This window comes from Pelophylax lessonae (assembly GCF_965119305.1).
Source record: "Pelophylax lessonae genome assembly, chromosome: 4".
NCBI lineage: Eukaryota > Metazoa > Chordata > Amphibia > Anura > Ranidae > Pelophylax > Pelophylax lessonae.
In genome coordinates, this window is record NC_138771.1 from 409570687 (window position 1) to 409583558 (window position 12872).

The following is a 12872-nucleotide window of genomic DNA, read 5'->3' on the forward strand; positions in this document are numbered from 1 at the left end:
AGCAAATTGATTCACATAGAAGGTGATTTGCAAACTTTTTGATATGCCTAAATATATTCATGCAAGCTTGCCAAATCTTCAGAGAATCATTATAAATCACAATCACTTGTCTTTTGAATTGTTTAGTACTTTGCATCAGACAGATCTGCATAAAAAAAATCAGGTGTACCAAAATCAAAATAAAAAAACTGAATCCAGAAATTGTGGTTCTCTGCAGATTGAATATGACTGCATTAATAAGTTTAAGCAAACTGATATAAGTTTGTAATTTGTTTACTCTTTGCTCATCCTTATTCCGGGAACTCTCAATCCTTGAGATTTTCCCTTGCAACCTGATTAGGTTTTGGAAGAGACGTCTCTACCAAGGTCAATGACGACAACAAAGACTCAATTGGAAACCTAACTTCTCGCTCCATCCCAAAACTCCACAATTTGTAGGTTATATTTTGCTTTAAGAAAGGGCATTTATACTGTTTTATCTTTAGTGAAATACTGTCTATAAATCATTTACATGTAGCAACTGTGTATAAAGAGTAATAATCTGTGTACTACTGTATACTCATAGTTGATTTCTCTAATATGAAGTTCTGGATGTAGTGTTATAATAATTATGTAAGTTATGATAGGATATACTTAACAATAATTACACAATTTGATATTCTAGGATTCTAAAAAAGTTATTACTTTTTAAATTGAAGTCACATTAATAATAAAAAGTGGCCCTATTATGGAAATATATTTTATCCATATTTTCTTAAGTTTATACATTTAGTAATTGGTGCATGTTGAAGCACAGTAAAAGTAGATTGGTTAAAAAAGGTAAAACAGAAAGAAGAGGTAATAAAACCAAAAGGTTAAGGTTTATATATAATGGATTTAATCAGGTGTAGGGTAACAGTGATGTTTTCACTGCAAAAATTGGTTAAAAATGTTCAAACATGAGTTGGGGATATGTCTAGAACAGTTTAAAATTGAGTAGCCTTGTTGGGAATACATACTTTCCTTAAAAAGGAAGCAGTTTTGACCTTTTATAAACAGTGCCAATATTGAAAAACTTAAATTATAAAAACATAGAAAAATAAATTAAATTAACAATTTTGATAATTTGCATTGTCAGATTCAGCTTGTTTATGTTACCTTGCAATGTTAAAAATTGATACAGAATATGAATTTAAAATAGTATTATTCATTTATTTATTTTTTATAAAAAATAGTATTTTTTATATGAGCAGTGCAAGTGGCATAGTGCTTTTTATCCCAAATGGACCATCACACTTACAAAGCACTAAAGAACAATTGTTGTAGTATTCTACTGTAGGCATACAGAAAGAAGTGTCCTGATTACTAATTTATAGGACATTTTTTTTTTCATGGTTATAAATGACACCGTAGCTACTAGGTACATTTCTGTATACTGGATAGTGTTGACAGAATTAGGAGAATTCATAGATTAGATAATTTTTTATTGGCCTTAAATATCTGCAAAATTGCGGTATCTGTGAAAATGTCATGATTCAGAAAAGTCAGGTAATTGTGATACATGATTTGTTGGATTCTATGCAGATAAGACAAATATTATAAACTATAAACGTATATTCATTGGGAAAATGGCAATTTGCTAGTTGGTTGGATTGCTTAAATGCATCACTCATTGTTAATGCTGATGTCTGATGGGGATTTCTGATGGTGGCTAACTGCCTTCTGATAAATGTATCAGACTATGGTTATTACTGTTTGAAATGATAACTGAACACCTATTTTGTGACACTTAAAAAAATAATTCATTTTATTTATTTTTTTATTTTTTTAAAAAAGGACAAAGAAACAGGTATATACAATAAAATTATAATGCCGAGGCAGAAGAATAAAAGTAATTAAGGTCCCTTATCTATGATCTTTTACTTGATGAACTTATAAAGCTCATATGTACTGTTAATCTTTAACTCAAACACACACAACTTCTCATATAAAATGGCACAAAAGCTTTCCATTTTCAGAATTAGACAGACAATTAAATTCATGAGAATATGTAAAGTTATGAGTTTTAAGGGACATTTCATGCTACAAAACATAAAAATACACACCTCATAACAAGTGCTTAAATAGTCATAAATTTAGTCCCTATCTTAAAAAGTGGGAAAACATTTTTTGTCTTTTTTTTTGACATTCTTCATATTGATTGCTGTTGTCGTTGCAGTGTCTTAGTCTTCATAGACTCTATAAAGACAAAATAAAAAAAGAATATATTAACATTATCAACATTTTGGTCTGTACAAAACAGAGAACTGATCTTCAAAGCGAGTATTAAAAACTGGTCATTTGTAACAGAGGATTATAAAATGTTAAGAAACATATGCGCTGTATAGTGAAAATTGTTAGAGCACAGCATAAGCTGTGAACAGCAGGATGAAAAATATATTTAATACTTACACAGCTTTTCAATTAGGCTGGCCATTGGTGGAGCAATTTTCTTTCCTGCAACCATGGGTTGCAGGAAAGAAAATCGCTTGATTCCCCAAACAACGCAGTATTGAAGGAGGAATTTTGCTATTTTGTTTCCCCGGCAGGGAGGGGGCGTAGCTGTCCCCATCTGAAAGAACACAAAGATTACTGCTAGTGGCTATAACAGCCTCTAGCAATACATGTAAATCTGACAGGCTGGATGTACCCAAGTTGATCCATCGACCAAACCTGGGTACATTCAGCCTACCGATATATGCTTCGAATCTCGCCCCCTGCTAAAATGGCCGAGATTTGCACAATCTATGGCCAGCTATACATTGCAACAAAAGGTCTGAGTATGTCATAATTATATACTTTGTCAGATTGTCACATGGGTATACATAACTTAAAGCTGAACTCCAGGCACAAAAACTCTCATTCAAATATACTCCTCAAAAGCAGCAAACAATACAAATCTACTTTGTTTTCCCCAAATACCTTTGTAAACCCAGTTATTATCTTGTAAAATTAGTGGTGACATCATTACTGAGCTGTACATAGCCTTTGCAGGGAGCAAAGCTGTGGGAGGAGCCCAACTGGTCAACCTACCACAGGCTGTCTTAAGGAAACTACAGGAGGTGGCAATACAAGACCTGCACATGGAGAGAGCATCGGTGACTGGCCTTAAAAGAGGAAGCTCTTGCACAGAGGCAAAAGTTTAGACTGGATCCCTGCACAGATCAGGAAGAATCATGCAAAGATTCAGGTATGAATATACATGTCTCTTTTATTTAGACAATACTTGCTTTCTTGGAGTTCAGCTTTAAAATAAGGTTAGCAATATTAGTGTTTTTTTTACAACCATTTGTACAATTAGTAAGTGGAAAATTATAGTAGCTTATTAAAACTAGGTTTCAAGAATATTTAAAATGCCCTATTTATGTAGGGCTTTCTAAGGAGTTTTTCATCTGTAAATTATACCAATTTGTTGCATATTTATTTGAACGTAGGTATAATGAGATTAACATAATTTCAAATTTACATAAAAGCCTGAACATGTAAATCCTGAGTCAGACTGTTCAAGGAAGATTATTTTTGACAGGGGAGAATTAACTATTAACCCCTTAATGCTGTATGAAAGTAATTGATCAAAGTATTTATTATACCACTTCATCAGAGTTTCCAGTAATATGGGCTTAGAAGTTAGAACCTTGGCACTTTCCTTTACTTTCCTAGTGTCCTTCTTTATTACAAAAGAATGTGTTTCACAAGAACAGGGTTGTTAGAAACAAAACAGAAAACAAAAATGAATTGTCTCTGACAGTTATAATTTAACGTTTGAGGTATATATTAGAATTAAAAATCATTGCCAGTACAAGATTTAGAAGGTTGCAGAAGTATTCTGCCTAGTAGTTTAATCCCATCTTTGGGATGAACTACAAAAAGTTTTTAAAAATGGGTAGACTTAGATCAAATCCGGTGTGAATGAAAAGGCAAGAATTCTGTAGAATTTTAAATGGACAAGGCTCCAGAACAGTGGTTTGAAAACCGAATGCGGCCCTCGGATTGCTTTCATCCAGCCCTTGGGGCACAATTTAATTTATTGACACCAATAAAGGGGACAGAATTCCTTCCAATGACACTAACAATGGAGCCAATGACATCACCTATGGGACTTAATTCCTCCCAATTACACCATTGATGGGGCAGAATCTCCACCAATGACACCAATGATGGGGCAGAATCTCCACCAATGACACCAATGATGGGGCAGAATCTCCACCAATGACACCAATGATGGGGCACCATCTCTATCAATGGCACCAACAATGGGGCACCATTCCTACCAATGACACCAATGATGGGGCACAGTTCCTACCAATGACACCAATGATGGGGCACAATTCTTCCAATGACCCAAACAATGGGACACAATTCCTCACACTGACATTAAAGATGAGGCATTTTTTACTCCTACTGGGACATGATCTACTCCCACAGTCCGGCACAGTCCAGAAGATCTAGTATATACTCTATGTAGAGGGTTATATTTAGAAATAATGCTTCCTGCTTTTTTTCTGCCTTGTCAGTTTGTGAACTCAACAATTAAACAGCCAAAATGCAGCTCCATTTAATAAATAAACATTGCTTCTTGTAAAATTGGTTCTGGTGGTCTTCTGTGACCAAATATGGATGCAAACCAAATAATAGGGATTGTACATGAATAGGAGCCTTTTTTGGTCTAAAGAGACCAACATGCTTAGCAATCCCTAATGAAAACTGACTGAACACAATAAGATGTGGTCAGAAGATGGCTACCAACATTAAGTACTGGTCTTAGTCTAAGATCAATACACAACCTTGTAACTAGCATCTCATTTTTTTATTCAACAGGGGGGTCAAATGGTAAGTTCCTATCCAATGTGGCCACATAGATGTTACCAAATAAACAAATTATCCTCTCAGGTGGTGCTTATGCAAAGCAGAAGATTCATTTCTAAGGGACCAGCATTATGACCCTATTTTTTTATGTGTAACTATTCCTACTTACTGTATAGCTTATGATTATAGACCACACAATTTGTCCCAATTTAAAAATGCACAGAGCATGCTTTTAGATGTCAAAAACTATGCATATAATATATATCTAAAAACAGCTATATATATATATATATATATATATATATATATATATATAGCTCTTTGCATGCCTCAAAATTCCCGTCCACCATATTTTATTGATGTTGTACTATTGGTGCTACTCGCTGATGATCTAAGCTGTTCTTGAAGCATTGATACTCACAAGTTCATGACACAGACTAATTCTGCAGTGATTACTACTGCAGGTTTCAAGCACAGTGCCTCTGTTAAGGATAGATAGGTAGTCCTGCCCTAAGCTCTACAACAGCTGCATGAAAAACACAGTGGTTGTTTCAGCACAGCTTGACATTCTATAAACTATTAGATCTACTACTAATAGAAAGCTGCCCATTTTAAGTTTCTCTAATTTGGTTTAATGCAAAAGATCTAATTTTTTTGTGACTGGATGTGCAAATAATGTGGATTCTCAAGGGAAATTTACATGCTTACAGCTGGGGCTAAATGATGGACTGGCATATGCTTCCAAATAAAATAATTAGTATTCATTTTCTAGTCTAACTGGAACTTGCTGCCCTCAAGCAGAAAGTATGAAGTCTGCTGTAAGGTTCTATTAATAGATGTCAAATGCATCACATTATCGCATTCCTGACAAGGTTAGAATAGAAAGTGTCTGAGTAAAAGGATTTCGGTAACAAATCCAGTTACATTCCTTTTCCCTCCCTACAAATAATAAATATAACAGCAAAGTAAATGTTTCTCAGTATATCCAGGTACATTAACATGATCCAGCTAAGCTAGGTATTTCATAGAAATCTGTCAATCTAAGGGTCTCATATAATTACTGCAGCATTAGTGTCAAGTGTTTCCTAAATACCCCAAAAAGTGTACAGACTCCAACTCCACAAGATTTCATTGTATTTAAACATCACAAGCACACCATAGTAAATAAATGGACAAACATCTATTCTTGTTACAAACACTGAGATGTAGGGGTTTATTTACTAAAACTCTACAGTGCAAAATCTGGTACAACTCTGCATAGAAACCAGTCAGGTTCCAGGTTTTATTGCCAAAGCTTAATTGAACGATGAAGTTGGAGCCTGATTGTCTACCAGGCACAACTGCACCAGATTCTGGGTGCACCAGTTTTAGTAAATATACCCCATTATGTTTCCGGCCTTCAAATGAGCCCCCAGGGCGGCATTGATAGTAACATACAATATTATAATTCAGTATATAGAGTGGATGAAGGTATCTTGAGGCCTTGAACAGTCTGTGTCTGTGACAAGAATAAATGGTTGTACTTTTGATTTACTATGGTTTGTTGGTGACATATAGATATTAGGATACAGCTCAGCATATAATAGGACAGTCAGCAGATTTTCCAAATGTCAATTTTTCACCAGCAAAACCATTTTTTTGGACAAAGTGATAAAAGATGTGAACCTCTGTCAGGTTTTAATTCTCACTGTGTATTTGGGAAGTTTATGTGTGGATACTAAGTCAGGAAGTAGGCAACATGTTTCCAACAGGGGTCCAGTGAGTAATTAAACATTTTTTTTTAGAGGTGGGAAGAGTGAGAACCTCAGTCAAGTTGTCACTGTTGTCTGTGATGCTATAGGTCAATAGGACAGGAAGTGAGGCAAAATCTACCCAAACAAAATGCAGACAGCAAAAAAACCTTAAAGATGTTATAACCCTTCCTTACTCTAAATTATATTTTGGTTGGAGTTATGGTAAAATTAAAAAAAAATTCCTTTTCAACTGTTTACCTCTTTTTGCTGCAATGGACATAAGTACTATAAACCCTGTAAATGTAATCCTGGCTATAGCAGCTATAGCAGCCTGGAATCTATATCTCTTCAGCTGGCTGTTGGCTTTCTAGCCAAAGCGATTTAGATGACTGTAAGCCACCCGATCACGTCCACACATGATGCAAGGTGTTAATCCCCCCATCCCCACTGGACCCTGCCACTATGTGTCCTAGGCTCCATTGCCCCTTCTTGGCACCCAGGATTTACATGGCAGTTGTTGGCAGAAAGAATGGAGGACTTTCAAGGAATATCTGTTCTCTGATCCTCTCTGCACTGAATGAAGCTGGGAGCAACAAGTTTATTGTCAATTCCAAGTTTAGTGCTGTCATTTCTCAGTTGGTGTCACCGGGGAAGAAGATGATAAAGCACGATCTATGCTTATTCATCTTTGGGGTGCAAAGGTGACATTAGGGGTCTAATATAAAGTCTTCCTAATGAGGACTTGACAAGTTAAGTGAACAAAAATGTTTAAAAAATAAAAAAGGTACAGAAAATCAATAAACCAAATTATCAAAAAAATGTTTTTAAAGCCCTCCATCCACTCGTACACACACATACGAACATAAACGCATACATTGAGTATGCCTGTGTAGGAAAACAGCATTGTGTCACACATTAGTTATTTCTGTGAATTTCTGAGTGAGACCAATAGATCTGGGGACATCATTCATGGTTAACTCTAAATTGATGACCTGTATGGGCTTCAAAATGTCACCTATGGAAAAATGTTTGCACCGAATGTTAAACTAATGCGGTAAAATCACGTGGCATTTAAAATTGCAACTACTACTCTTTTATTCTCCAAAGTCTCTGCTTCTAGAAAATATATAATATTTAGGGACTTTAATCTTCAGGCCTAAAATGTACATTTAAAATGTGTTTAAAAAAATGTGAAAATTGCTGTGGCCAGTAAGCAGAGTTAAAGTGTATGTAAACCCATAAATAATTTTTCAGTTTAGCATCATGCTTTACTGTATATAGTTATCTTAAAATAGTACTAAAAGCTGGACATTTTTTTTACCCTAATGCATTTACAGCATTTAGGTAAAAAAAGCCACAGAACCCCTGTCACCACCAGACACCTGCTGTCCTTGTCACTGCCACCACCTCAGTGGAAGGATCATTGCTCTCCCACAGACTGTCTTGCTCCAGTGAAGACATGAGTGCAGTGGAGCATAAGTCAAATTGCTGGGAGGAGGAGACGGCAGGGAAAAGGCTTGTTGGGTCTTGTGTGTGTCTGTGAAAACGCACAGCCTGGCTCATGAACCTGACAGGAGCGCACACACACATGGATGTCTCCTTAGCACCCAACTAGTTAAAGGAGATACCTGCAAGCAGGGAGAAGGAGACAGTGGCCATGCGACAACCAGGATAAAGAAGGCATTGAGTTTAAGGCCCTGTTCACATCTAGGCGTCACAGATCGCGGGCAGAATCGCCGTGATTCTGCCCGCAATCCCGAAACGCCGCAAATTGTGGGACGCGCTTGCGATCCCTGTCACTTCCAATGGCACCCAGATCGCGATTGCTGCAATTGTTGCTTGACAAATTGGGGTAAAATTGGGATAAAATCGTGCAAACAGAATTGCAGGAAGCCTGTTGTCCAAAAGAAGTTCCGGAACTATGGTAAAGGCTCTTTTGTGGCACATCCTAATTAAATTAATAATGATTCAATATGTATTTACAAGTCTTTTCGGCAGAAATGTATTCAGATTGCCAATATCAAAAATAATATTTGCATTTTCCTTTTTAAACCGATAAATAATGGACAATGACCACTGCTGTGAAAAGTACTGTGGACTATTGGGTGAATTATTCACATGGCCTTCCAGTTCTTGTCACTTTATGGAATAAACATGATGCTTGAACAGATCAGTATTGGTATTTGTTCAGATAGCAGGGAGTGGTCCGAACATACACAGTTGGGTAAAAAAAAAAAACGAATTTTCAAATTGCACATGCAATCAGAGTGGAATGGCACTCACAGGACTTGCAAGGAACACAAAAGCAAGTAGGTCCATTTATTGTGAGACTAACATTTAGGTGGGGCATAGCCCACCTTTTTCAGACAATACAAATACGATGACTATTCTATGCCATCATTGTACATCAACATCATTCATATAAACTATACATTTATCAAAAATGATTTGTTATTTTTGGTCTATCCAAACAAATCAAATATATTTATTCGATTTTACAACAGCTTTAAACTTTTGTTTTGAAGCATAAAACACGTATATCAACATTGCTACCTCTAAGGCAGAGAGCTCTTCTCTGGTATTAGATTTGAAAATACATTATTCTTCATTCATGTACCTGTCATACCATATTTAGGGCATATTGAAAACAACTTGGAATGTGTATAGATAAAACAAATTATACATGTGCAATAAATATCTTGGTATTGTTTGATATTCATTTTATTACCCATACCTGCTCTTTTCTTTCCATATTGTATACCATTTAAGGAACTTCTTAGTACTGTGTAGTTTAGGATGCAAGCAATACTGTTGTCCTCTAAGTCGGGAAACATGCATGGTCACACTAAAAAAGAGAAAAAAGAAACAAATAAATATGGGATTAGTTATTGTTATTCAATATATTTTATATACAGTAAGTTGACAGCTTTTTACTATAGGAAATCACAAAGGTTTAAGTGGCAAAAAAAACCCATGCAGTTTGTTAATATTATGTTAGATATAAAAAAAACAAATTATTACAGCTCTGTAAACTTGAATGCTACACCATTAAGGGCTTGTTTCCACAGTGCATTGGATGCTGCTTTGCAGTGATAAGAATAAATAACTGAATGTGACGCTTCAAATGGAGTTAAGAAAAAAAAGTAATCAATGTGATGCTGAAACATAACTAGCTCTAGACACTCTGTTTTACAATGCGTCTAAGAAGTGTAAGTACCAGAATCTGACCTGGTATCAGTCTCCTGCTGTTCCTGTTCAGCAGGACTGGAGAATACGCTATAGATGCCGTACAAGGAGCCAATTAGCTTTTGTGTTGACAAGATCCTCTAAACATGCTGATAGAGGAGCGAGCAGAGATTAGCTTATCGCTGTGTTTTTCTTTCACTGCCCAGTCACAAGCTTGGGCATATCTAAGACAACCAAGGCTCAGGGAAAGTAGGTTGAATGAGCTGGCTGTCAGATTAAAAACATCTAGAGGCAGAAAAAGTTATTGCACTGGACATCTTTGGATCAAAGGTGAATATTGGAGCAAAAGTTGGTTTTGTCTTGTTAATTGGCTACTAATTTTATCCTGTTGTTTTCTGATGAAGTTCTACTTTATTGTCCACTCAAAAGAGGAAACTAAGCTGTGGTGATGTGAATGGACTGTCTTCTGGCCCCCTTACACACACCACAAGCTTGAGATGAGGAAGGGAACAGCCAGGAGCTAGCAGGGTTATCATGATTCCAACAAAATGTACGTTTTTTAACAAGAGAAGCCTTTTAATGAAAACAAATGTAGAGAGTTAGCCTGGGGTAGGTTAACAGAGGGTTAACTGAAGAGGGCAGATACCTTATCTTCAGACCTAAAGGGTTATTCGGGTTCAGTGCTTTATCCTGGATACTGCCATCATCCCTCTATGAAATGTAGAGCAAAAAGGGTTCCCCTGGGGGTGGGATTTTAAAGGAAGAAACCAGGACTTGAGTCATTCAAATAGTAAATTTTATTAGTATAGTTGACAGGTGATTGACACAAACTAAAAAATAGTGTTACATGTAACAAAACCACATGGAAAGCTAATAAACATGAAAGAAAACATGGTCATAGATACGTCTTTGGCAGAGGAGAACTGTCTGAGATGGCTGGAGAGGACCAGACGCGTTTCGGTTTTGCCTTTTTCAATAGTCCAGTGAAGAGAGCCAAATCTCAGACCGGATGGAAAGTTCTCTGTATGACAGATTGTAACTGACCATGTGGAGTGTTAAAATCCTATCGGAGTGTGGGCACATAGTGACAGAAGGCCGCCATTTAGTCTGTACTTGTTTGTGGTTGTCTAAAACGATGGAGTTGTTGGAAGAGTCACCCAAAAATTAAGTTACTGAGCAGAAGAAAAGATGAGGGGAACAAAAAAGGGGCCCCCCATGGGACGGTTCCACAATTTCCAGTCCCCAATCACCACAAGGATCCCAAAATAAGAAGGTCCGCAATATGGGGTATCATGGTTGTAGAGGGAGTAATGCTTATCATCTCATGGTTCTTGATGTGGTGGCGCCGCCATTATCTGTGTACCAGAGACCAACAGGAACACGTGCCCTTTTGGGGACCACCAATAGGAGTAACCCCATACACTCCACCACATCAAGAACCATGAGAAGATAAGCATTAATCCCTCTACAACCATGATACCCCATATTGCGGACCTTCTTATTTTGGGATCCTTGTGGTGATTGGGGACTGGAAATTGTGGAACCGTCCCATGGGGGGGCCCGTTTTTTGTTCCCCCCATCTTTTCTTCTGCTCAGTAGCTTAATTTTTGGGTAACTCTTCCAACAACTCCATCGTTTTAGACAACCACAAACAAGTACAGACTAAATGGCGGCCTTCTGGCACTATGTGCCCACACTCCGATAGGATTTTAACACTACACATGGTCAGTTACAATCTGTCATACAGAGAACTTTCCATCCGGTCTGAGATTTGGCTCTCTTCACTGGACTATTGAAAAAGGCAAAACCGAAACGCGTCTGGTCCTCTCCAGCCATCTCAGACAGTTCTCCTCTGCCAAAGACGTATCTATGACCATGTTTTCTTTCATGTTTATTAGCTTTCCATGTGGTTTTGTTACATGTAACACTATTTTTTAGTTTGCGTCAATCACCTGTCAACTATACTAATAAAATTTACTATTTGAATGACTCAAGTCCTGGTTTCTGCCTTTAAAATCCCACCCCGAGGGGAACCCTTTTGCTCTACTTCTCTTCAGACCTGGTTATTACTCAGCTGGTCTGAGTGTGAGTAGAGATGTTTGCTAGCAGCGAGGAGAGAGCTTCATGCTGTCTGAAGGCTCCACTTGTGGATTGTGACCTGTTGGGTAGGCTGGCATGTAACTGGGACTTGGTCATGTTTGTTTGGCTGGGATGCTAACATGATTTAAAGGATTGTGTTATAACTGATTAGCAGAGCACCTTGTGCTGTTTTGAACTGCCCATGAAGACAAAGTCTGTAATTTTTTTTTGTTGTTGCTTTTGCAGAACAAAACCTTTTTAAGTTGAATGAACTGTCTCACAGCTGCCTGTTAACCCCTCAGATCCCGACACCAAGTATAGAATTGTGGAACATCACTGTGCACAACAACACATATATATTCTTTTGTTTAAAACCTGAACTCTGGGCACAAAAACTTAATATAAAGGATTAGTTCACCTTTATCAAAAAGCCACTATACTGTCCCATATGGACAGCAGTGTGCTAAACTTGCCTTTCAGCCAGGGCTCCCTTTAGGTTGAATGACTGTAGGCCAAAACCGTAATTCTTCTACAGCTTGTGATGGTCTGTCTCGAGTTATTTTAAAGACAGAGAAGTCACTGGATAAAGCACCTTCTAGTGTCATGGGAGGGAGCCATCACAGGCTGTTGAAGTTTTTAGGATTTCTTTTTAATGCAGTTTTACAGTAGCATTAAAAAGAAGCAGAAAGCTGGCTGGAAGGTACCTATTGAAAATTACATACTTTTTTTCAGCACACTATGCTATACCTATATGGGACAGCATAGTGTGCTTTTTGGTAAAGGCGAACTTACACTTTTTTTTTTTTAATTATTATACAGGATATATATATATATATATATATATATATATATATAGCACCATCAATTTGCATGGCGCTTTACAAAATAAGGGGGGAAACAGCACAGGTACAATACAATACAAGAGGGATTAAAGAGCCCTGCTTGGTAGAGCTTATATATAAAAGAACGGAATGAGCAGATGGAGAAAATAAAAGTTTATTACTTAGAGAAGGGATAGGCCTTTCTGAAGAGTTGGGTTTTCGATGATTG

General features: G+C 37.0%; 1 protein-coding gene across 1 annotated transcript in view; it reads right to left on the reverse strand.

Annotated features, from left to right (window-relative positions):
* Window positions 1–1526: 1526 nt before the first annotated feature.
* Window positions 1527–12872, reverse strand: part of CXCL14 (C-X-C motif chemokine ligand 14) — a 41158-nt gene continuing 29812 nt past the window's right edge. Inside the window, exons 3-4 of the mRNA XM_082255442.1 lie at window positions 9292–9402; window positions 1527–2217 (exon numbers count right to left, since the gene is read on the reverse strand). Of these exons, the coding sequence (XP_082111568.1) occupies window positions 2202–2217; window positions 9292–9402 (127 nt within the window). The 3' untranslated portion in view covers window positions 1527–2201. The remainder of the gene's footprint in view (window positions 2218–9291; window positions 9403–12872) is intronic.